Genomic DNA, 27,869 nt, shown 5'->3' with positions numbered 1-27,869 from the left:
ATTCCTAGTGGCGGTCCTGGCTGTTATACATACACACACACCACTGGTGGACACAGACAGGACAGGTCTCCTTTGCAAGAACAATATCTGGGCTTATTTCAGTGCAATAACTCAATAGACACTTGCACCTGTATTGGAGGTAGTATGGCCCCTGACCTCTCGGGCTCCTGTGCGGTCGCACATGTTGCACCACTGATATCACACTGTGCACGTAGAAATCATTATTGCGCTGTCCGCCCTCCTCAGTGGTTGAGGTGTCTCAGTGTCTGCCCTCCCACAATGCTTTGCTGCTGCCGGTGCTGATGCAGCCAGAATCCCAGCTTTCCCCGGCAGAGATGGGTGAGCAGCCCGGGCCGGCCGCGGGGGATAAGCTCATCCTCTACCACTGGACGCACTCGTTCACGTCCCAGAAGGTGAGCGCGGCGCGTGGCCCGGGACAGTGCGCGGGGTGCTGTGCGGGGGGTGCAGTGCGGGGGGTGCAGTGCGGGGTGCTGTGCGGGGGTGCAGTGCGGGGGGTGCAGTGCGGGGTGCTGTGCGGGGGGTGCAGTGCGGGGGGTGCAGTGCGGGGGGGTGCAGTGCGGGGGGTGCAGTGCGGGGTGCTGTGCGGGGGGTGCAGTGCGGGGGGTGCAGTGCGGGGTGCTGTGCGGGGGGTGCAGTGCGGGGGGTGCAGTGCGGGGGGGTGCAGTGCGGGGGGTGCGGGCGTGTCATGGGCATCCTCGCTGTATTGCCGCTGCTGCTCGCTTCCACAGCGCAGGCCTCCGAGATGGGCAGAGCTCTCACCCCCCGATTCCCTCGAGCAGCCCAGGAGATGACTGGGGAGGAGGCTGCAGATATTGGGCTGTGCCGACTGCAGGCACAGAGGCCGGGCAGCTCCATCTGCTCCTCTGCATCACACAGGAGAGAGTATATCTGCATGTACAGTATCTGAGCTCATATGCCTGTATACGTGCCCTGTGCCCCTGTATACATGTGTGCATGTACAGTATCTGAGCTCATATGCCTGTATACGTGCCCTGTGCCCCTGTATACATGTGTGCATGTACAGTATCTGAGCTCATATACCTGTATATGTGCCCTGTGCCCCTGTATACATGTGTGCATGCACAGTATCTGAGCTCATATACCTATATATGGGCCCTGTGCCCCTGTATACATGTGTGCATGTACATATCTGAGCTCATATGCCTATATATGTGCCCTGTGCCCCTGTGTGCATGTACAGTATCTGAGCTCATATGCCTGTATACGTGCCCTGTGCCCCTGTATACATGTGTGCATGTACAGTATCTGAGCTCATATACCTGTATATGTGCCCTGTGCCCCTGTATACATGTGTGCATGCACAGTATCTGAGCTCATATACCTATATATGTGCCCTGTGCCCCTGTATACATGTGTTCATGTACAGTATCTGAGCTCATATGCCTATATATGTGCCCTGTGCCCCTGTATACATGTGTGCATGTGCTGTATCTGAGTTCATATGCCTGCATATGTGCCCTGTGCCTCTGTATACATGTGTATATGTACATATCTGAGCTCATATACCTATATACGTGCCCTGTGCCCCTGTATACATGTGTGCATGTGCTGTATCTGAGCTCATATGCCTGTATATGTGCCCTGTGCCTCTGTATACATGTGTATATGTACATATCTGAGCTCATATGCCTATATATGTGCCCTGTGCCCCTGTATACATGTGTGCGTGTGCTGTATCTGAGCTCATATGCCTGTATATGTGCCCTGTGCCCCTGTATACATGTGTGCATGTACAGTATCTGAGCTCATATGCAGATGTGCCCTGTGCCCCTGTATACATGTGTGCATGTACATATCTGAGCTCATGTGCCTGAAGTTGTGCCCTGTGCCCCTGTATACATGTGTGCATGTACAGTATCTGAGCTCATATGCCTGTATATGTGCCCTGTGCCCCTGTATACATGTGTGCAGGTACAGTATCTGAGCTCATATGCCTGTATATGTGCCCTGTGCCCCTGTATACATGTGTGCATGTACAGTATCTGAGCTCATATGCCTGTATACATGCCCTGTGCCCCTGTATACATGTGTGCATGTACATCTGACCTCATATGAGTGTATATGTGCCCTGTGCCCCTATATACATGTGTGCATGTACACTATCTGAGCTCATATGCCTGTATACGTGCCCTGTGCCCCTGTATACATGTGTTCATGTACAGTATCTGAGCTCATATGCCTGAATATGTGCCCTGTGCCCCTGTATACATGTGTGCATGTACAGTATTTGAGCTCATATGCCTGTATACGTGCCCTGTGCCCCTGTATACATGTGTGCATGTACAGTATCTGAGCTCATATGCCTGTATACGTGCCCTGTGCCCCTGTATACACGTGTGCATGTACATATCTGACCTCATATGAGTGTATATGTGTCCTGTGCCTCTGTATACATGTGTGCATGTACAATATTTGAGCTGATATGCCTGTATATGTGCCCTGTGCCCCTGTATACATGTGTGCATGTACAATATCTGAGCTCATATGCCTGTATACGTGCCCTATGCCCCTGCATACATGTGTGCATGTACAGTATCTGAGCTCATATGCCTGTATATGTGCCCTGTGCCCCTGTATACATGTGTGCATGTACAATATCTGAGCTCATATGCCTATATACGTGCCCTGTGCCCCTGTATACATGTGTGCATGTACAGTATCTGAGCTCATATGCCTGTATACGTGCCCTGTGCCCCTGTATACATGTGTGCATGTACAGTATCTGAGCTCATATGCCTGTATACGTGCCCTGTGCCCCTGTATACATGTGTGCATGTACATATCTGACCTCATATGAGTGTATATGTGCCCTGTGCCCCTATATACATGTGTGCATGTACACTATCTGAGCTCATATGCCTGTATACGTGCCCTGTGCCCCTGTATACATGTGTTCATGTACAGTATCTGAGCTCATATGCCTGAATATGTGCCCTGTGCCCCTGTATACATGTGTGCATGTACAGTATTTGAGCTCATATGCCTGTATACGTGCCCTGTGCCCCTGTATACATGTGTGCATGTACAGTATCTGAGCTCATATGCCTGTATACGTGCCCTGTGCCCCTGCATACATGTGTGCATGTACATATCTGACCTCATATGAGTGTATATGTGTCCTGTGCCTCTGTATACATGTGTGCATGTACAGTATTTGAGCTGATATGCCTGTATATGTGCCCTGTGCCCCTGTATACATGTGTGCATGTACAATATCTGAGCTCATATGCCTGTATACGTGCCCTGTGCCCCTGCATACATGTGTGCATGTACAGTATCTGAGCTCATATGCCTGTATATGTGCCCTGTGCCCCTGTATACATGTGTGCAGGTACAGTATCTAAGCTCAAATGCCTGTATACGTGCCCTGTGCCCCTGTATACATGTGTGCATGTACATATCTGACCTCATATGAGTGTATATGTGCCCTGTGCCCCTGTATACATGTGTGCATGTACACTATCTGAGCTCATATGCCTGTATACGTGCCCTGTGCCCCTGTATACATGTGTTCATGTACAGTATCTGAGCTCATATGCCTGAATATGTGCCCTGTGCCCCTGTATACATGTGTGCATGTACAGTATTTGAGCTCATATGCCTGTATACGTGCCCTGTGCCCCTGTATACATGTGTGCATGTACAGTATCTGAGCTCATATGCCTGTATACGTGCCCTGTGCCCTGTGCCCCTGTATACATGTGTGCATGTACATATCTGACCTCATATGAGTGTATATGTGTCCTGTGCCTCTGTATACGTGTGTATGTACAGTATTTGAGCTGATATGCCTGTATATGTGCCCTGTGCCCCTGTATACATGTGTGCATGTACAATATCTGAGCTCATATGCCTGTATACGTGCCCTGTGCCCCTGTATACATGTGTGCATGTACAATATCTGAGCTCATATGCCTGTATACGTGCCCTGTGGCCCTGTATACATGTGTGCATGTACAGTATCTGAGCTCATATGCCTGTATACGTGCCCTGTGCCCCTGTATACATGTGTGCATGTACATATCTGACCTCATATGAGTGTATATGTGTCCTGTGTCTCTGTATACGTGTGTATGTACAGTATTTGAGCTGATATGCCTGTATATGTGCCCTGTGCCCCTGTATACATGTGTGCATGTACAATATCTGAGCTCATATGCCTGTATACGTGCCCTGTGCCCCTGTATACATGTGTGCATGTACAATATCTGAGCTCATATGCCTGTATACGTGCCCTATGCCCCTGCATACATGTGTGCATGTACAGTATCTGAGCTCATATGCCTGTATATGTGCCCTGTGCCTCTGTATACATGTGTATATGTACATATCTGAGCTCATATGCCTATATACGTGCCCTGTGCCCCTGTATACATGTGTGTGTGTGCTGTATCTGAGCTCATATGCCTGTATATGTGCCCTGTGCCCCTGTATACATGTGTGCATGTACAGTATCTGAGCTCATATGCAGATGTGCCCTGTGCCCCTGTATACATGTGTGCATGTGCTGTATCTGAGTTCATATGCCTGTATATGTGCCCTGTGCCTCTGTATACATGTGTATATGTACATATCTGAGCTCATATACCTATATACATGCCCTGTGCCCCTGTATACATGTGTGCATGTGCTGTATCTGAGCTCATATGCCTGTATATGTGCCCTGTGCCTCTGTATACATGTGTATATGTACATATCTGAGCTCATATGCCTATATACGTGCCCTGTGCCCCTGTATACATGTGTGCGTGTGCTGTATCTGAGCTCATATGCCTGTATATGTGCCCTGTGCCCCTGTATACATGTGTGCATGTACAGTATCTGAGCTCATATGCAGATGTGCCCTGTGCCCCTGTATACATGTGTGCATGTACATATCTGAGCTCATATGCCTGAAGTTGTGCCCTGTGCCCCTGTATACATGTGTGCATGTACAGTATCTGAGCTCATATGCCTGTATATGTGCCCTGTGCCCCTGTATACATGTGTGCAGGTACAGTATCTGAGCTCATATGCCTGTATATGTGCCCTGTGCCCCTGTATACATGTGTGCATGTACAGTATCTGAGCTCATATGCCTGTATACGTGCCCTATGCCCCTGTATACATGTGTGCATGTACATATCTGACCTCATATGAGTGTATATGTGCCCTGTGCCCCTATATACATGTGTGCATGTACACTATCTGAGCTCATATGCCTGTATACGTGCCCTGTGCCCCTGTATACATGTGTTCATGTACAGTATCTGAGCTCATATGCCTGAATATGTGCCCTCTGCCCCTGTATACATGTGTGCATGTACAGTATTTGAGCTCATATGCCTGTATACGTGCCCTGTGCCCCTGTATACATGTGTGCATGTACAGTATCTGAGCTCATATGCCTGTATACGTGCCCTGTGCCCCTGTATACATGTGTGCATGTACATATCTGACCTCATATGAGTGTATATGTGTCCTGTGCCTCTGTATACATGTGTGCATGTACAGTATTTCAGCTGATATGCCTGTATATGTGCCCTGTGCCCCTGTATACATGTGTGCATGTACAATATCTGAGCTCATATGCCTGTATACGTGCCCTATGCCCCTGCATACATGTGTGCATGTACAGTATCTGAGCTCATATGCCTGTAGATGTGCCCTGTTCCCCTGTATACATGTGTGCATGTACAATATCTGAGCTCATATGCCTGTATACGTGCCCTATGCCCCTGCATACATGTGTGCATGTACAGTATCTGAGCTCATATGCCTGTAGATGTGCCCTGTTCCCCTGTATACATGTGTGCATGTACAGTATCTGAGCTCATATGCAGATGTGCCCTGTGCCCCTGTATACATGTGTGCATGTGCTGTATCTGAGCTCATATGCCTGTAGATGTGCCCTGTTCCCCTGTATACATGTGTGCATGTACAGTATCTGAGCTCATATGCCTGTATACGTGCCCTGTGCCCCTGCATACATGTGTGCATGTACAGTATCTGAGCTCATATGCCTGTAGATGTGCCCTGTGCCCCTGTATACATGTGTGCATGTACAGTATCTGAGCTCATATGCCTGTATATGTGCCCTGTGCCCCTGTATAAGCCATAGTGCAGTTCAATAATTAAAGGTCCATGTAGCTAAAAAAGTTAAAGAATAGAGGAGGACACTTCATTAAAGAAAGCAGACACCCCGAAGAGAGAGAAGACAGCCCCAAAAGAGAATACAGAGCCCGCAACCACACTCACCAGTCCCCGCACGGCTAACCATGGGAAATGAGAAGGGGTTGTCTCAGTAGTGGACAACCCCTTTAAATAAAGCTCTTTTCACCTCACGAGATGTTGGTTAAAGAATTAATATGAGGCTCGGAGCTCATTTGGGGTATTAGGCTATATTCACATATAGATTCTGGGGCAGAAGTAATGACCTCTGTGATCAGTTCTACATGTATGATTAATCTCAGCCAATGGGATATACCGTCTGCTTTTATTATTAGGCGAGGCTGGTCATAGCTGAAAAGGCTTTGAAGTGTGAAGAGCATGATGTGAGCCTTCCTCTGAGCGAGCACAACGAACCCTGGTTCATGCGGCTCAACCCCTCAGGAGAAGTGCCCGTTCTGGTTCATGGAGAAAATATCATCTGTGAAGCTACACAAATTATTGATTATCTGGAACAGACATTTATTGATGGTAATATGATTGTGATGGTGTGTGTACTATTGTATTAAAGTGGAAATCCAGCCATTAATACATATGTAGAAAATCATATATAAAGACATAGAATACATATGTGCCTACCCGGAATACTGACACCAAGCACTTAAAGGGAACCCGCCAGCAGGATTTTCATATATAAAGTAAAGCCAGCACTATACTGCCCCTAGGATGCTGGATATAAGCATAGCTTTTGTTCAGAGATTGGAGATTTTATTTCAGAAATATGTGCAAGTAAAGTTCCAGCAATGCACTGCTATTTGATTGACAGATGCAACAGGGGTGGGAATATGTGGGTTGGGTATTGCTATCTATTCCCACCGCTGTCTGCTGCCTGGCCTCTGTAGATGTTAGACTGTATGGGCTGCATTACAAACAAGCCCTGATCACGTGACAGAAATTACTCTTACCTGGAATTAGGCCATACAGTCTAGCATCTATCAAGGCCAAGCAGCAGACATGGACAGGAATAGAGCGCAAAACCGGACCCATATATTCACAAAGCACTGGCTTCACTTTATATATGAAAATCTTGTGGGTTGGTCCTCTTTAACCCCTTCACGATCATGGACGGATATATCCACGGGCAGGCGGCGTTGATCGGAACACATATCAGCTGTTTTCAACAGCTGACATGTATGCCTGCATGTTACGAGTGGAATCGCATTCCACCCGTAACATTAACCCCTTACATCTCGCTGCCAAAGTCTGGCAGTGAGATCAATATGCGTGCGGCCATGATTTTTACTTACCGCCGCCCCCACCGGAAGTCACGTGAGTGATCACGTGACTTTCGGTGGTTGCCATCGTAGCACAGGGTCATGTGATGACGCCTGCAGCTATCAAGTTTCACTTTTGTTTTCCCTCGGCCGGGAGTAGAGAGAAACAGGAAGTGACTGAATCTGCTGTTTACAGCTGTATAGCTGTGATCAGCAGATAGATAAGAGCGATCGGATTGCTGATCGCTATAGCCCCCTAGGGGGACTAGTAAAATAAAAAAAAAGTAAAAAAAAAGTTTTAAAAAATAAAAAAAAACAAAAAAACCCTAAAAGTTCAAATCACCCCCCTTTCCCCGCATTGAAAATTAAAGGGTTAAAAAATAAATAAATATACACATATTTGGTATCGCCGCGTTCAGAACTGCCCGATCCATCAAAATATAAAATCAATTAATCTGATTGGTAAACGGCGTAGTGTCAAAAAAATTCCAAACGCCAAAATTACGTTTTTTGGTCGCCGCAAGTTTTACGCAAAATGCAATAACAGGCGATCAAAGCGTAGCATCTGCGCAAAAATGGTACCATTAGAAACGACAGCTCGAGACGCAAAAAATAAGCCATCACTGAGCCATAGATCCCAAAAAATGAGAACTCTACGGTTTTCGGAAAATGGCACAAAACGTGCGCCACTTTTATTGGACAAGCTTGTGAATTTTTTTAACCCCTTAGATACAAGTAAACCTATACATGTTTGGTGTCTACAAACTCGCACCGAAAAACATTGAAGCATACAATGAAAAATGCCACTTGCTAACTTGAAAGTGTGAATAATGAAATGCATACCTGCCATGAATATTAGGAAAAAGGAGATATTTAGCAATCGCATTGATCAATGTAACTGAGCCCCAAAACCTCGTCAAGGTATATCTCTATATTGGGGTCCCTAGCTCTATGACCCTAACTGTGTGTCATCTCATTGCAATTAAAAACTGCTGTGTGTGGAGAGGGGTAACCAAGGACTTTCTTATATAGGAGATGGAAAAAACATGTCTGAAAGGGGCGGAGCTGTGTTCACATTCAGAAAAAAAACTTCATAATACTTTTTCCATCTCCTATATAGAGATATACCTTGACGAGGTTTTGGGGCTCAGTTACATTGATCAATGCGATTGCTAAATATCTCCTATTTCCTAATATTCATGGCAGGTATGCATGTCATTATTCACACTTTCAAGTTAGCAAGTGGCATTTTTCATTGTATGCTTCAATTTTTTTCGGTATGCTTATAGCATTATACTATTATCTAACTTTGATGTGCAGCCTTATCCTTATGTACTATGTATTTTTTTGGCTTGCACTCATAATATATATTAGTGCTCACTAGAGTTATCCTATTTAGTATTACAAACTCGCACCGACCTCAGGCATTATACCCGCACATCAGTTTTACCATATAGTGAACACCGTGAATAAAACATCCCAAAAACTATTGTGCCATCACAATTTTTTTGCTGTTTTCCAGTACACCATATGGTAAAACTTATGGTTTAATTTAAAAGTACAACTTGTCCCGCAAAAAACAAGCCCTCATATGGCAAGATTGACGGAAAAATAAAAAAGTTACGGCTCTCGGAAGAAGGGGAGCAAAAAACAAAAACGCAAAAATGGAAAGTGCCCCGGGGCTGAAGGGGTTAAGGAAAACCTGGTCTTTTTAGTATTATACACAAATTACACACACACATATACTATATATATATATACACTGTATATACATATATATATTATATATATATATATATATATATATATATATATATATATATATATATATATATTATATACAGTGCAGACGAAAAGTTTGGACACACCTCATTCGAAGAGTTTTCTTTATTTTCAAGACTCTGAAAATTTTAGATTCACATTCAAGGCATCAAAACTATGAATGAAAACATGTGGAATGAAATACTTAAAAAAGTGTGAAACAACTGAAAATATGTCTTATGTTCTAGGTTCTTCAAAGTAGCCACCTTTTGCTTTGATTACTACTTTGCACACTCTTGGCATTCTCTTAATGAGCTTTAAGAGGTAGTCACCGGAAATGGTTTTCCAACAGTCTTGAAGGAGTTCCCAGAGATGCTTAGCACTTGTTGGCCCTTTTGCCTTCACTCTGCGGTCCAGCTCACCCCAAACTATCTCGATTTGGTTCAGGTCTGGTGACTGTGGAGGCCAGGTCATCTGGTTTAGCACCCCATCACTCTCCTTCTTAGTCAAATGGCCCTTACACAGCCTGGAGGTGTGTTTGGGGTTATTGTCCTGTTGAAAAATAAATGATGGTCCAACTTAACGCAAACCGGATGGAATAGCACGCCACTGCAAGATGCTGTGGTAGCCATGCTGGTTTAGTATGCCTTCAATTTTGAATAAATCCCCAACAGTGTCACCAGCAAAGCACCCCCACACCAATACACCTCCTCCTCCATGCTTCACGGTGGGAACCAGCCATGTAGAGTCCATCCATTCACATTTTCTACAAAGACACGGTGGCTGGATCCAAAGATCTCAAATTTGGACTCATCAGATCAAAGCACAGATTTCCACTGGTCTAATGTCCATTCCTTGTGTTCTTTAGCCCAAACAAGTCTCTTCTGCTTGATGCCTGTCCTTAGCAGTGGTTTCAAGGTTTCAAAGCAACTATTTTACCATGAAGGCCTGCTGCACAAAGTCTCCTCTTAACAGTTGTTCTAGAGATGAGAAGGTGTGTCCAAACCTTTGGTCTGTACTGTATATATAGAGCTCTAACAAAAATTAAGAGACCACTGCAATATTTTCCGTTTTTGAGTAAAATGCAAATTGTTCTTTTATTCTATAAACTACTGACTTGTCTCCGAATTTCTAAGCAATACAATTTGTATTTATTTTCTGAAAATGAGAAATGGTCAAAATAACAAAACAATACATTGCTTTCAGACCTCAAATAATGCAAAGAAAGCAAGTTTATAATCATTTAGAAACAACAATACTATTAATATTTTAACTCAAGAAGAATTCAGAAATCAATATTTTGTGGAATAACCATGATTTTTAATCACAGCTTTCATGCGTCTTGGCATGCTTTCCACCAGTCTTTCACACTGCTTTTAGGTGACCTTATGCCACTCCTAGCGCAAAAATGTAAGCAGTTCTTCTTTGTTTGATGGCTTGTGACTATCCATCTTCCTCTTGATTACATTCCAGAGGTTTTCAATAGGGTTCATGTCTGGAGATTGGGCTGGCCATGACAGGGTTTTGATGTGGTGGTCCTTCATCCACACATTGATTGACCTAGCTGTGTGACATGGCGCATCGTCCTGCTGGGAAAAACAGTCCTCAGAGTTGGGAGAACATTGCCTGAGCAGATGGAAGCAACTGTTTTTCCAGGATAACCTTGTATGCGGCTTGATTCATACGTCCTTCACAAAGTTTAATCTGCCCAACTCCAGCCTTGTTGAAGCATCCCTAGATCATCACCAATCCTCCACCAAATTTCACAGTGGGTGCAAGAGATTGTGGCTTGTATGCCTCTCCAGGTCTCCGTCTAACCATTAGACGAGTGTTGGACAAAGATGCAAATTAGACTCATCACAGAAGATTACCTTACTCTAGTCCTGTATGGTCCAATCCTTATGGTCTTTGGCAAACTTCAGTCTGGCTCTTCTTTGCTTCTCATTGATGAAAGGCTTTTTTCTAGCTTTACATGACTTGAGCCCTGCCTCTAGGAGCCTGTTACGAACTGTTCTTTCCATGCACTTCACCCCAGCTGCCATTTGACATTCCTTTTGTAGGTCACTTGATGTCATCCTGCGGTTGTTGAGTAACATTCAAATAAAATGATGGGTATCCTGGTCAGTGGAAACTCGCTGTCGCCCTCTGCCAGTCTGTACGCCGGTTGGAATTCAACTTAAACTAGAGAACCTTATTTTTATAAAAATGTGCAGTGGTCTCTTAATGTTTGCCAATGCTGTGTGTATATATCTATATATCTATATATATCTATATATATATATATATATATATAATATACATACATATATGCTGTATATATATATATATATATATATATATATATATATATATATATATATATATATATATATATGCACACACACACACATACACCCCCACACCCACACGGTGGTTAAAATAAGTATTTGATACACTGCCAATTTTACAACTTTTCCCATGCAGAATTTAAAATAAATCCAGAAAATCACATTGTATGATTTTTAAATAATTAATTTGCATTTTATTGCATGAAACAAGTATTTGATCACCTACCAACCAGCAAGAATTCTGACTCTCACAGACCTGTTATTTTTTCTTTAAGAAGCTCCTACTCTGCACTCATTACCTGTATTAATTGCACCTGTTTGAGCTTGTTACCTTTATAAAAGACACATGTCCACACACTTAATCACGCTCCGACCTCTCCTCCATGACCAAGTCCAAAAGGTTGTGTAAGGGCTCCAGGGTCAAAGTTGTAGACCTGCACAAGGTTGGAATGGGCTACAGGACTATAGGCAAGCAGCTTGGTGAGAAGGCAACTATTGGCGGAATTAGAAAATGGAATAAAAACACAAGATGACTGGCAATCTTAATTGGTCTGGGGCTCCATGCAAGATCTCGCCACATGGGGTAAGGATGATTCTGAGAAAGGTCAGGAATCAGCCCAGAACCACAAAGTAAGGAAGGACTTGATCAATGACTTGAAGTTGGGACCACCGTCTCAAAGATTACCCTTAGTTACACACTGCAACATCATGGAGTAAAATTCTGCTGAGCACACAAGGTCCCACTGCTCACACTAGCACATTTCCAGGCCCGTTTGAAGTTGACCATTTGCATGATCCAGAGGAGGCATGGGAGGAGGTCATGTGATCAGATGAGACCAAAATAGAACTTTTTTGTATCAACTCCACTCACCGTGTTTGGAGGAAGTAGACCGATAAGTACAACCTCAAGAACACCATCCCAATTGGGAAACATGGAGGTGGAAACATTATACTTTAAGGGTGTTTGTCTGCATAGGTAACATGACGACTGTACCGTATTGAAGGGAGGATGGATTGGGTCATGTAACGCGAGATTTTGGCCAATAACCTTCTTCCATCAGTTGAAACATTGAAGATGGGTTGTGGCTGGGTCTTCCAACATCACATTGACCCGAAACACACAGCCAGAGCAACTAAGGAGTGCCTCCGTAAGAAGCATTTCAAGGTCCTGGAGTGGCCTAGCCAGTCTCCAGACCAGACCTCAATAGAAAATCTTTGGAGGAAGCTAAAACTCAAATGTTGCGCAGCGACAGCCCTGAAACGTGAAAGATCTGGAGAAGATCTGTATGGAGGAGTGGGACAAAATCCCTGCTGCAGTGTGTGCAAGCCTGGTCAAGAACTACAGGAAACGTCTGAGATGTGTAATTGAAAAGAAAGGTTTCTGTACCAAATATTAAATTCTGTTTTTCTATTGTATCCAATACTTATTTCATGTAATAAAATGCAACTTAATTATTTAAAAATCATACAATGTGATTTTCTGGATATTATGTTTTTACTTTATCTGTCCCAGTTGAAGTGTACCTACGATACAAATTACAGACCTCTCCAATCTCTGTAGGTGGAAAATTACAAAATTGGCAGTGATCAAATACTTATTTTCCCAGTTATACTTTGCTTTTCTTGAGGGTTCAATAATCCAGAATATTTTATAATTTGGCACATATTTGTCCTTATTTTACTGTGCTATTATTGTGGGGTGGTTATTTTGCCAGTTTGAATTAATTCTGGATACATTTTCAGAGAAAACACCACGGCTGGTGCCAGAAGAAGGAAGTGTCTACCATATCAGAGTGCAGCACTACAGAGAACTGCTGGACTCCTTGCCTATGGACGCATATACTCATGGCTGCATCCTGCACCCGGAGCTAACAGTGGATTCCATGATACCAGCATATGCCACATCCCGAATTCGCAGTATGTACAATGCATACATTACACACCTCTGTGCGTCCCAGAAGGATGGAAACAATATTGGAATACCACATTGTGACACACTTGAGGAAATACTAGATTTTTTTTTTCCCGAAGCGTCTTTTTTAGGTTCTTTGGACATTTCCTGAATGGTTTTTTTCCATGTTTTTTGATCACCAGCATTTGTTTGAGTGATTTTCCATCATTCGTGTGGCATTTTTGAGCTGGCATTTTCCTTTCTATTTAACATTAAAGAAACCGCTAGAATTTTTTAAAGCAAAAATGTTGCCAAAAGGCTAATAAAGATGCCTGCGCACCTTTTGAACTTTCTCATCGACTCTCTATTATGAAGTGTGGAAAACACCTAAAGAGTGGTCAGGTCATTTATGTTAAAGGGAACTTATCATATCCCCAGACGCTATTTATAATTATAATAATAATAACAATAATATTCATTCATTTAGCGCTATTAATTCCACAGTGCTTTACATACATTGGCAACACTGTCCCCATTGGGGCTCACAATCTAAATTCCCAATCAGTATGTTTTTGGAGTGTGGGGGAAACCCACGCAAACACAGGGAGAACATACAAACTTCTTGCAGATGTTTTCCCTGGTGGGAATTGAACCCAGGACCCCAGCGCTGCAAGACTGCAGTGCTAACCACTAAGCCAGCATGCTGCCCTTGCAGAGATGGGGAGCTGGCCTGGCTTAAGTCAGTGTCGGGCATTGCTAAGGCAGTGTAAGTGTCGGGCATTGCTAAGGCAACGTGCACATGTTGAGTTTATTTGGTGAGCTTTTACTTCAGTATTGGTAGCCAAAACCAGGAGTGGGTGATAAGTGGTGCCGGTGTTTCTATTATACTTTTCCTCTGATTGTTCCACTCCTGGTTTTGGCTATAAATAGTGAGGTAAAAAACTCCATGTGTGCACGTAGCCTACAGTCACAGTTCTGAGAGCAGTGACTGAAACAGTCCCGGCCGCACCCCTCTGACTGAAAGCCAAAGGCTGCCAGGAGGAATAAATTTAATTTCCTCCCAGTAGCCAGCTTTCCATGTGATGACGACACTGCTTCAGAAGACTATTAACCTGCAGATTAACTTCATATGTGCAGGTTAATAGTGTTTGGAGACATGACAGGTTCCTTTTAACCTCTTGTTGTCTTTGGAAACTTGAAGAGGTTAAAAAATGCTCAAAAAACAGATTTTTACATATAATACATACAGTCAGGGCCAGAAATATTTGGACAGTGACACAAGTTTTGTTATTTTAGCTGTTTACAGAAACATGTTCAGAAATACAATTATATATATATAATATGGGCTGAAAGTGCACACTCCCAGCTGCAATATGAGAGTTTTCACATCCAAATCGGAGAAAGGGTTTAGGAATCATAGCTCTGTAATGCATAGCCTCCTCTTTTTCAAGGGACCAAAAGTAATTGGACAAGGGACTCTAAGGGCTGCAATTAACTCTGAAGGCGTCTCCTTCGTTAACCTGTAATCAATGAAGTAGTTAAAAGGTCTGGGGTTGATTGCAGGTGTGTGGTTTTGCATTTGGAAGCTGTTGCTGTGACCAGACAACATGCGGTCTAAGGAACTCTCAATTGAGGTGAAGCAGAACATCCTGAGGCTGAAAAAAAAGAAAAAATCCATCAGAGAGATAGCAGACATGCTTGGAGTAGCAAAATCCACAGTCGGGTACATTCTGAGAAAAAAGGAATTGACTGGTGAGCTTGGGAACTCAAAAAGGCCTGGGCGTTCACAGATGACAACAGTGGTGGATGATCGCCGCATACTTTCTTTGGTGAAGAAGAACCCGTTCACAACATCAACTGAAGTCCAGAACACTCTCAGTGAAGTAGGTGTATCTGTCTCTAAGTCAACAGTAAAGAGAAGACTCCATGAAAGTAAATACAAAGGGTTCACATCTAGATGCATACCATTCATCAATTCCAAAAATAGACAGGCCAGAGTTAAATTTGCTGAAAAACACCTCATGAAGCCAGCTCAGTTCTGGAAAAGTATTCTATGGATAGATGAGACAAAGATCAACCTGTACCAGAATGATGGTAAGAAAAAAGTTTGGAGAAGAAAGGGAACGGCACATGATCCAAGGCACACCACATCCTCTGTAAAACATGGTGGAGGCAACGTGATGGCATGGGCATGCATGGCTTTCAATGGCACTGGGTCACTTGTGTTTATTGATGACATAACAGCAGACAAGAGTAGCCGGATGAATTCTGAAGTGTACCGGGATATACTTTCAGCCCAGATTCAGCCAAATGCCGCAAAGTTGATCGGACGGCGCTTCATAGTACAGATGGACAATGACCCCAAGCATACAGCCAAAACTACCCAAGAGTTCATGAGTGCAAAAAAGTGGAACATTCTGCAATGACCAAGTCAATCACCAGATCTTAACCCAATTGAGCATGCATTTCACTTGCTCAAATCCAGACTTAAGACGGAAAGACCCACAAACAAGCAAGACCTGAAGGCTGCGGCTGTAAAGGCCTGGCAAAGCATTAAGAAGGAGGAAACCCAGCGTTTGGTGATGTCCATGGGTTCCAGACTTAAGGCAGTGATTGCCTCCAAAGGATTCGCAACAAAATATTGAAAATAAAAATATTTTGTTTGGGTTTGGTTTATTTGTCCAATTACTTTTGACCTCCTAAAATGTGGAGTGTTTGTAAAGAAATGTGTACAATTCCTACAATTTCTATCAGATATTTTTGTTCAAACCTTCAAATTAAATGTTACAATCTGCACTTGAATTCTGTTGTAGAGGTTTCATTTCAAATCCAATGTGGTGGCATGCAGAGCCCAACTCGCGAAAATTGTGTCACTGTCCAAATATTTCTGGACCTAACTGTATGTTCATTCATTTGAGCACTTTATTCAGGGCGGAATCTGCATGAAAAAGACTGTGTCCACATACCATGAATGATGACTCTTATATTGTTATTGATGTTAACTATTTTCAGGTCAGATTGGAAGTACTGAATCTGAGCTCAAGAAACTTGCTCAAGAAAACCCAGACCTTGAAGATGCCTACATTGCAAAACAAAAACGCCTTAAGGCAAGTGCCCCTAACAGAGACAGATATGTTTTGTTTTTTTTTGAGTTGTAAGAGAGTTTTTAATAAATAAATGTACTCATCTGCAGACACCTTCAGTACATACATCCTATTAGGGTATATTCATTACAGGATGAGGGGTCTCTTGCTTGGGCGTTTTCTTTAAGAACAAGATGAGGGTTCTGCTCTGGTGAACTCAAGCCAGCCATGTATTACATAAGTACAAGTGCATCTCAATAAATTGAAATTGAATTTATTTCAGTAATTCAGTACAAAAAGGGAAAAGCTTGTGCACCTTTTTCTACCACACTTTTTCCTTCCACTCAACTTTCCATTAATATGCTTGTATATCTCACTCTGAACAGCAAGCTTCTTTAGAAATGGCCTTTTGTGGCTTACCCTCCTTGTGGAGTGTGTCAATGACTGCCTTCTGCACATCTGTCAAGTCAGCAGTCTTCCCATGATTGTGTAGCCTACTGAACCAGAATAAGGGACCATTTTAAACGCTTAGCAAGCCTTGCAGGTGTTTGCGGTAATTATTATAATTTTCTGAGATAATGACTTTTGGGTTTTCATTGGCTGTAAGCCATAATCATCAAAATTAACAGAAATAAATACTTGAACTAGATCACTCTGTGTGTAATGACTCTATATAACATATAGGAATAGACCACTGTGTGTAATGACTCTATATAACATATAGCAATAGATCACTCTGTGTGTAATGACTCTATATAATATATACGTTTCCCTTTTTCTATTGAATTACTGAAATTTATTAACTTTTTGAGGATATTCTAATTTATTGAGATACACTTGTATGTGGCTACTCTTGGATTCCAAAATGAGCAACTGTGTCTGACATATAAAAAGGGTGATTTGACGACCCCTTTTATTAAGGCCTCTTTCACACGTCAGTGATTCTGGTACGTTTGTGCTTTTTTTTAAACGTACCAGAATCACTGACATACGCAGACCCATTATAATGAATGGGTCTGCTCACACGTCAGTGATTTTTCACTGCACGTGTCTCCATGCGGCGTACCCGCGTGTGCGTGATTGCCGCACGGAGACATGTCCATTTTTTTCTGGCATCACTGATGTCCCACGGGCCACGCAGTGGTGTGGTCCGTGAAACACGTGCCAGAAAAAAAAGTGCATTTAAAATAATAAACATTTTAACTCACCCGGCGTCCAGCGATGTCCTCTGCAGCCCGTTCTGCCTGCTGCTTCTGAGCTGGCTCATTACTGTCGCGCATCTTAATGATGCACGACACAGCCGACCCGGAAGCACCTGCTGCAGGGGTCAGCGCCGGCCGGATGCTGCACCGCGGGAGGATTCAGCACCATGGAGAGCGGGCGCAGGTGAGTTGATTTCTAAGTGCAATCACGGGCCACGGAGAACGGAGCCCGGATTGCACTTAGACAACCCACGTGTGCCGTGATTCACGGCACACGCAAGGACATGTGCGTGTTTTACACGCCAGTGAAAAACGTCACTGTTTTTCACTGACGTGTGAAACGGGCCTAATGTAGTATTTATATATAACATTACAGTTTTATTACCCAATAATGAGAACAACATGCTTCAAAGCCTCCTATAACATATTTTGTTCTAACACTGGGGTCACTGAAAAATTTAACTAAAAATGATAAAATTGTTTTAATTTTTTAAAATTGTAAATTTAGTAATTGTAGATTTATGGCGAAAGGGTTATGATTAGAGATTGGAGAAATGGTTCTAGTCATGAAAACTCTCAATCCATAGCAGATGATAGAATAAAGGGTACTTTACACGCTGCGACATCACTACCGATATATCGTCGGGGTCACGTTGTTAGTGACGCACATCCGGCGCCGGTAGCGACATCGCAGTGTGTAACACCAAGGAGCGATGATCAACGAGCGCAAAATCGTTCAAAAACGGTGATCGTTGACACGTCGCTCCTTTCCTTAATATCGCTGCTGCCACAGGTACGATGTTCGTCGTTCCTGCGGCATCACACATCGCTATGTGTGACACTGCAGGAGCGAGGAACATCTCCTTACCTGCGTCAACCGGCAATGCGGAAGGAAGGAGGTGGGCAGGATGTTACGTCCCGTTCATCTCCGCCCCTCCGCTCCTATTGGCTGGCCGCTTAGTGACGCTGCAGTGACGTCGCTATGATGCCAAACGCACCTCCCTTTTGAGGGAGGGATTGTTCGGTGGTCACAGCGACGTCGCTGACAAGGTATGTGCGTGTGACGCTGCCATAGCGATAATGTTCGCTACGGCAGCGAGCACCAAATGTCGCACGGACGACGGGGGCGGGTGCTATCGCGCTCGACATCGCTAGTAATCACTAGCGATGTCGCAGTGTGTAAAGTACCCTTAACAGTTGCTGTAATATTGGGTGCACTGGTGATTTATCATTAATATCTGATCAACCAAAATATCTGCACAGAAAAAGAATTGGGTGAAGTATTGGATTTGTGGGTTTTCAGTGTGATGATGTATTTCCAGAATAAACTGATGGAGCATGATAACTTAAAGTACTTGACAAAAATACTGGATGAGCTGGAAAAAGTCCTGGACCAGGTTGAAACCGAATTACAAAGACGTAGCGAAGAAACACCAGGTAATTATAACCACTAATAACTATTTTTAAAAGGACAGTGTAATAAAAAAAATGACTTGTTTAAATTAAATTTGTATGATATCTGAACATATCTGAGCCAAGGATCCCCAACCTTTCTTACCTTTAGAGCCACATTTAGTGTTGAGAGATATCGCAGGCCATTTCCTGCGCACCCACCATCCCCCACCGTAGTGTCACTCAGAGCCCCGACTACCAGTATAATGACAACCAAAACTTCCCCACTCACAGTATCTGGTACCCCCTCCCTTCAAGACAGTATACTTACAACTTAGTGGTTCCCACTGTACCACCATTCAGAATTCTCAAAGGAAGCACTCCCACCACACGATTGCATCCAGCTTCAACATCGCTCTAACTAATAGTATCATATTAGCCAACACCTGCATACACACATCCATATCTGCTCTTCTGTGCAGGATAACTCACAAAAGTCACCATCTGGAGACCTTCTCTTTATGGTTGGTTGCTAGACCGTCCAGTTGTTCTATGCATCTGAATTTCCTGCTTTGACTTTAATCTCCTCACCTGCATATACATTTAAAGTCCCTTTGCTTTTGGTATGCTAACCTGCTGCTTTCCTGTTGTATAATTAGTTAAATCCTGTCCGTATTTTTTTTTTTTTTTTTCTCTTCTTTGAGTGCTTCCTACCTGTTTGTAATTCTTTCATGTGCCTCACCCCTGCTGGTCAGCTGATGTTTATCTGGGTCAATGAGACATGTATATAAGTACTGCACTAGGTCTATGACCGTGGTCTGTGTGCGTGCCTCTGGATAAGTGCCTCATAAGTGTCAGAAATATACCAGAAATGAACCAGACATGCCCAGAAGGTAAACTTCAGCTCTTTCTAACCAAGCTTTCCACTGACACAACTTACTTGTTAAATCATATACTTACCACACTACTCCCACCATGTTCACCTATGCCCTCACAGTCTTTGCCCCTCTCCTCCTCACTCTCCTTCGCTATCCCCACACCCCAGCACCCTCTAAGCAAATATTCATCTCCCCCTCCCTCCTGCCTTCTCATCTGTCCTCATCTGCTGACCTACTCCTGAACCTCAGGTCGCTCCTAATATCGCGCAGACCATGCCGTCCAATCTCCTTCTCCCACCTGCTCTCCCTTTCTCTACTCCTTCTCACTGCTGGTGACATAGCCCCCAATCCTGGCCCCCCATGGATGGTACACCCCTCTTTATCACCCACACACCACTCTCCACATAATAGTCACTACCGCAATCTATCCAACATAAAAACTATTCCCCTCTCACCGACTCCGCCGCCCCCTCTCTCAGGAGCGCTCTGGAATGCCCGCTCAGTGTGTAATAAACTGCACATCATTCATGATCTCTTTACCTCCAGCAATCTATCCTTTCTGGGCATCACCGAAACATGGCTGACACCATCCAACTCTGCCTCCCCAGCTGCACTATGTTACGGTGGCCTGCACTTCTCCCACACTCCTCGCCCTGGCAATAGACAAGGTGGAGGAGTGGGCCTCCTTCTTTCTAACAACTACAACTTCACCACAATCCCACCTCTACCCTCCCTCGACCTGCCTTCCTTTGAAGTACACTCTGTCCGAATCTATTCTCCCTCCAACCTCCAAGTGGCTGTCATATACAGACCCCCGGGCGCCACCACTGCCTTCCTCGACCACTTTTCTGCCTGGCTTCTACACTTTCTCTCTGCTGAGATTCCCACCATAATCATGGGTGACTTCAACATCCCCACTGACACTCGCCAACAAGCTGCTTCCAAACTCCTCTCCCTTGCTTCGTCTTTTGGCTTAACTCAGTGGTCCACCTCTGCCACCCACAAAGATGGACACACACTAGACCTTATCTTCACCCGCCTCTGTCCCCTTTCTGACTTCACAACTTCCCCCCTCCCCCTATCTGACCACCATCTTCTGACCTTTTCAGCCCTGTCCTCCTCACCTACCCCCCCTGTCCAGCACCTAGCACATCCCCGCAGAAACCTTGCACACCTCAACATGCACACCCTCGCCGACTCTATCCTCCCACTGTCCTCCATATCGTCCCTCCACGACACAGACAGCGCCACCACTTTCTACAACACCACCCTCACATCAGCTATTGATTCAGTCGCTCCCCTTGTGCATGGCAGAGTGATACGAATCAATAGACAGCCCTGGCACAACAGCCTCACTAAAAAACTTCGGCAAAGGTCTAGGGCTGCAGAGCGGCGGTGGAAGAAAACGCACTCCCAGGAAGACTTCACCACATTCAAAAATGCAATTCACACATTTCGTTCAGTCCTCACCTCCGCTAAACATGATTACTTCAGAAACCTCATATCCTCTCTAACACACAACCCCAAACAGTTATTCAACACTTTCAACTCCCTCCTTCGCCCGCCACTGCCCCCTCCAACCTCCCTCATTTCTGCAGAAGACTTTGCCACCTATTTCCAAGAAAAAATCGACCTAATAAGGCAAGTCTTCTCTGCTCAGCCACCACAACCCCTTCATGTAGCTGACCACTGCCCCTCTCCCATAAACTTCCTCCCCACCATCACCGAAGGAGAGCTTGCACGTCTTCTCTCAAAAGCACACCTCACCACCTGCGCACTTGACCCCATGCCATCCCACCTCCTTCCCAACCTCACCACCATCCTTATTCCAGCCTTAACCCACCTCTTCAACCTATCTTTAACGACTGGAACCTTCCCCTCTGCCTTTAAACATGCAACAGTCACACCTATCCTAAAGAAACCTTCCCTCGATCCAACCTCTACTACCAGCTATCGCCCCATATCACTACTCCCACTTGCCTCAAAACTCCTGGAACAGCATGTCCATGCTGAACTTTCCTCCCACCTCTCCTCTAACGCTCTCTTTGACAACCTACAGTCCGGCTTCCGTCCACATCACTCTACCGAAACTGCCCTGACTAAAATCACAAATGACTTGCTTACTGCCAAAGCGAACAAGCACTTCTCTATACTCCTACTCCTAGACCTGTCCTCAGCCTTCGATACCGTTGACCACTCCCTCCTATTACAGACCCTCTCTTCCCTTGGTGTCAGAGATCTTGCCCTCTCTTGGATCTCTTCATACCTCTCAAATCGCACTTTCAGTGTCTCCCACTCCCACACAACCTCTTCATCCCACCATCTCTCTGTTGGCGTCCCTCAAGGCTCTGTCCTAGGACCCCTACTTTTCTCGATCTACACATTTGGCCTGGGACAACTCATAAAGTCCCATGGCTTCCAATACCACCTATATGCCGACGACACCCAGATCTACCTCTCTGGCCCAGATGCCACATCTCTGCTGTCCAAAATCCCGAAATGTCTATCTGCTATATCCTCCTTCTTCTCCTCTCGCTTCCTAAAGCTCAATGTGGCCAAAACTGAACTAATCATCTTTCCTCCGTCTCACCTACACTCTCCACCTGATCTATCTATTACAATAAATAACACCACGCTCTCGCCAGTACCCAAAGTTCGCTGCCTCGGAGTGACCTTTGACTCTGCCTTATCCTTCATACCACACATCCAATCCCTCACCACCTCCTGCCGTCTTCAACTCAAAAATATTTCCAGAATCCGCCCTTTCCTCAATTTGCAATCTACTAAAATGCTAGTGCATGCCCTCATAATCTCCCGCCTCGACTACTGTAACATCCTCCTCTGTGGCCTCCCTGCCAACACGCTCGCCCCTCTCCAGTCCATCCTTAACTCTGCTGCCCGACTTATCCACCTCTCTCCTCAATACCACCCCGCTTCTCCCCTCTGCATGTCCCTCCACTGGCTTCCAATCCTCCACCGTATCCAATTCAAACTTCTAACACTGACCTACAAAGCTGTGCATAATCTTTCCCCTCCGTACATCTCCGAACTACTCTCCCACTACACTCCAACACGTCACCTCCGGTCCTCCCAAGATCTCCTCCTCTCCTCCGCTCTCATTCGCTCCTCACGCAACCGACTCCAAGACTTCTCCCGAGCATCCCCAGTCTCCTGGAACTCGCTGCCTCAACACGTCAGACTATCCCCTACCCTTGCAAACTTCAAACGGAACCTGAAAACGCACCTGTTCAGAAATGCCTACAATCTACAATGAACTCGCTGCCGCCCGACCACCGTGCGGAGCTGCCGCCCGACCACCGTGCGGAGCTGCCGCCCGACCACCGTGCGGAGCTGCCGCCCGACCACCGTGCGGAGCTGCCACCCGACCACCGTGCGGAGCTGCCGCCCGACCACCGTGCGGAGCTGCCGCCCGACTACCGTGCGGAGCCGCCGCCTGACCTACACCCCACCTATTGTCTCCTCCCCATAATCCTATAGAATGTAAGCCCGCAAGGGTAGGGCCCTCTTCCCTCTGTACTAGTCTGTCTACTGTAACTTGTATACGTATTTTGTATGTAACCCCCCTTCTCATGTACAGCACCATGGAATTAATGGTGCTCTATAAATAAATAATAATAATAATAATAATAATAATAGACCTTGTGCTATTACACAAAGTTTTAGGCTGCCATGAGCCACGCATCATCGACACGTAAGCCACATTTGACTCCTGAGCCTAAGGTTGGGAACTCCTGCTCTAGGCAATCTGCGCAAGTCTCAAAGGAGGGTAGGAAGTGAGCTGGAAAATAACCTGTGTATCCTGTATCATCTACTCTATATGGAGGTGTTATCTTTAATTGTAATTCTGTCTGTGATGATCATGAGACTACTGAAAACTCTTATGAACAGATCAGGAAGCATTTGTTTAGCAGGTTTGACAATTGCAAGATATATATATATATACATATATATATATATATATATATATATATATATATATATATATATATACAGTACAGACCAAAAGTATGGACACATCTCATCTCTAGAACAACTGTTAAGAGGAGACTTTGTGCAGCAGGCCTTCATGGTAAAATAGCTGCTAGGAAACCACTGCTAAGGACAGACAACAAGCAGAAGAGACTTGTTTGGGCTAAAGAACACAAGGAATAGACGTTAGACCAGTGGAAATCTGTGCTTTGGTCTGATGAGTCCAAATTTGAGATCTTTGGATCCAACCACCGTGTCTTTGTAGAAAAGGTGAACGGATGGACTCTACATGCCTCGTTCCCACTGTGAAGCATGGAGGAGGAGGTATGATGGTGTGGGGGTACTTTGATGGTGACACTGTTGGGGATTTATTCAAAATTGAAGGCATAATGAACCAGCATGGCTACCACAGCATCTTGCAGCGGCGTGCTATTCCATCCGGTTTGCGTTTAGTTGGACCATCATTTATTTTTCAACAGGACAATGACCCCAAACACACCTCCAGGCTGTGTAAGGGCTATTTGACTAAGAAGGAGAGTGATGGGGTGCTACGCCAGATGACCTGGCCTCCACAGTCACCAGACCTGAACCCAATCGAGATGGTTTGGGGTGAGCTGGACTGCAGAGTGAAGGCAAAAGGGCCAACAAGTACTAAGCATCTCTGGGAACTCCTTCAAGACTGTTGGAAAACCATTTCCGGTGACTACCTCTTGAAGCTCACCAAGAGAATGCCAAGAGTGTGCAAAGTAGTAATGAAAGCAAAAGGTGGCTACTTTGAAGAACCTAGAATATAAGACATATTTTCTGTTGTTTCACACTTTTTTAAGTATTTCATTCCACATGTTTTAATTCATAGTTTTGATGCCTTCAATGTGAATCTGCAATTTTCAGAGTCTTGAAAATAAAGAAAACTCTTTGAATGAGAAGGTGTGTCCAAACATTTGGTCTGTACTGTATATATATATATATATATATATATATATATATATATATATATATATATATATAGGTCCTGATACCCTGACCGATTGCTGAAAAGACTCCTGTGAACTTCACATCTAATGAAACGGCTCCTGTATAAGCGTGTACAGTGAGGAGTATGGAGATCTATCTATGTATCTATCTATCTATCTATCTATCTATCTATCTATCTATCTATGTATCTATCTATCTATCTATCTATCTATCTATCTATCTATCTATATCTATACACACACACACACACACAAATACTGGTGGCTTTTTGTCACTTGTAAAATTGTATGGGATACATAGATAGATAGATAGATAGATAGAGGGATAGATAGATAGATAGATAGAGGGATAGATAGGTAGAGTAAATATCATACAGTAAAATATATTGAAATATGTAGAGTAAAGGTTTCTTTCCATTGACAACTCTTCTTTCTCTCCCTTATACAGAAGAAGGGTCGGGCAGTGAGTCCTGGCTGTGTGGACAGTTTTTCAGCCTGGCAGACATATCATTAGCTGTCACTCTTCACCGATTGAAGTTCCTTGGATTTGCCAGAAGAAATTGGGGGAATGGAAAACGTCCAAATTTAGAATCCTATTACGAAAGAATCTTGCATAGGAAGACTTTCAGTCAAGTTCTTGGAAACGTCAATAACATTTTAATCTCTGCCGTGTTGCCAACTGCATTCCGAGTGGCCAAAAAACGAGCCCCATCTATTTTGGGCACTACTGTCATAATGGGATTGCTGGCAGGAGCAGGCTACATTTTTTTCCTCTGTGTTAGGAAAAGACTTTTCAATGCATTCTCATCTATTAGGTCAAAACATTTTTTTTAGTTCATCTAAACATAATATATGGTAATTGGAAAGGGACTGTAATATATAAGAATTATAAAAATGTGACAATCATGATTTGGGATTGTGAAAGAAAAGCCATTCTCACTATATCCACATCTCAACCTCACATGGTGTCACCACAATAAAATATATGTGAAAATAACATATTGGTAAAGGTATTTATTATGTGTATCTTATGCTTAGAATTGTGCAGTGAAAGATAAACCCCTACCACTGAGTACACCTAGGTCTGTGGATCTCTATCACCTACTGCATTCTGGTGGAAAGCTCCTGTTACGTGACGGAAAACCGTAAGAAACTGAATCGCCTACAGAGAATATCTTTTATGTCACACCCTACAGCAGCGAGCAAGGAGAATAGTGAACGCACTGGACCAAGACACTGATCACTGACCCGGAGTGGACCTGTGCGACTACCGAGACTTTGCTAAAGCCACAGATGGTGGGGATAGGCTGCTGCTGGTAGTCAGTTGCCAGGAGGCAACGCCAGAGAATCTTGGTGCCTCGGCAGCTTGCGCCCAAGGACGGGCAGGCAAGAGCTGGCTTCGGTGCAGGTGTAGCAGAGGCAGACAGGAGCTGGTAGGCACGAGTTTGTTCTGGTAGGCACCTTAGGATAGGTAGACACTAGCAGAGAAAAGCAGAAACAGAAACACAGGTGAGTACACAGTAAATGGACAATGGCTGGAGGGACCTGACAACTAACGGGAGAAAGTGTAACCTAACTAGACACATTGCACGGTTGCGCAGGCTAAGCAGATCTTCCGGGTTAGGTTGCACTGGCCTTATAAGAAAAGGAGGGGCAGTGCTTTTGAAAGCCCTGTTGCGCGTGCGGGGGCCCCGGGAAACAGAGGACAGGACAGTAGATGTGGTGAGCGGGGAAACAGCTGGGTAAGAGCGTTGGCGCCCCTGACATACGGTGTGCGGGGGTGCCGATGGTAGAACACTTTATTTGTCAAAACATCTTAGCTGTAAAGAAACTTTAGCGGAACAAAAAGTGATTGTTACACTGCTTAGACTTTTTTTTAAAATGTATAACCTTTTCAAAATATGTCTCAAAGTGCAGTAGCATTTTTAAACCTACAGACAAAAGTGCAAAAATCATTTTGGGCTTCAGATGACCAAAAAGATTTGTGGTACCCACCTTCGGTCCAGTTCCGTATTGCAGCCAGACTTCACTACTGTGGCTGGCATCCTCGGCTTCATCTCTTCTGGCCTCAATGTTGCTTTCTAGACCCTGTGTCATCATAAGGTTGCGGCACTTCACCCGTTATAATGTCACGTGACATCTAGTATTTAGGCCTTACCCAAAATCATATCATCTCCATGCTCGGGAAGCAACACATGCCTAGTAAATGACGGGGTAAGGATGTCAGCCACAGAAGTGAGGTCCAGCAGTAACAGAGCTCTGAATCAGAGGTCAAACCTGGTTAACACAAATCTATTTGCTTCTTTTTACCCTGACCTTTAAACCCCCACCCATGTTTCTTATCAGGGATCCCTATTTCTGCTCCAGAATATGTAGAAAATTATGTTAATAAAAGAGCTACACCAACATGGTAAATATGGGCCATTATGTCAGTCTGGAGTGCAGAAGAGTTGCTTAGACTAGACAATAGACACCTGTCAGCAGGATGAGTATATGCACTGGTCTCCAGTCTATGAATGTATATAAGAGAGTTAATCTTCACTGACTGATATATTAAAAATGGTAAGGAATTAAGACACAAAGTATATTAACGTACAATGCCTTGAAAAAGTATCCATACCACCTGAACCTTTCTGTATTTTTGCACCTGACGCCCACAAAATTAAATGTATTTTATTAGGATTTTATGTGATATGCAAACACTACGTAGCAAGTATTTGTGAAGTGTAAAGAAAATGATACATGGTTTTCTAAATACAGTGTGTCCGTAAAGTCATGGTGCACTTTTGCCTGGTCACAGGAAAGCAACAAAAGACGATATAAATGTGAAATCTTTACCAAATAAAAGGAAAACTCTCCCAGTTTCATACCTATTCAGTGCAGTTCGATGTGAGCTCCATTTGTTGCC

At 44.2% G+C, this 27,869-nt stretch overlaps 1 protein-coding gene across 1 annotated transcript; it reads left to right on the top strand.

Moving 5' to 3' along the window:
- Positions 1–270: 270 nt before the first annotated feature.
- Positions 271–25,958, top strand: GDAP1 (ganglioside induced differentiation associated protein 1). Its single transcript, XM_075353162.1, has 6 exons — positions 271–413; positions 6,528–6,720; positions 13,295–13,468; positions 16,455–16,549; positions 19,050–19,164; positions 25,410–25,958. The coding sequence occupies exons 1-6, from the start codon at positions 303–305 to the stop codon at positions 25,793–25,795; spliced, it is 1,074 nt and encodes a 357-aa protein (XP_075209277.1). The 5' UTR covers positions 271–302; the 3' UTR covers positions 25,796–25,958.
- The last annotated feature ends 1,911 nt before the right edge of the window (positions 25,959–27,869 follow it).

This window comes from Anomaloglossus baeobatrachus, chromosome 6, assembly GCF_048569485.1.
Source record: "Anomaloglossus baeobatrachus isolate aAnoBae1 chromosome 6, aAnoBae1.hap1, whole genome shotgun sequence".
In the NCBI taxonomy this organism is placed as follows: domain Eukaryota; kingdom Metazoa; phylum Chordata; class Amphibia; order Anura; family Aromobatidae; genus Anomaloglossus; species Anomaloglossus baeobatrachus.
Note: the sequence above shows the minus strand (reverse complement) of the source record. Positions and strands in the feature narration are given on the sequence as shown.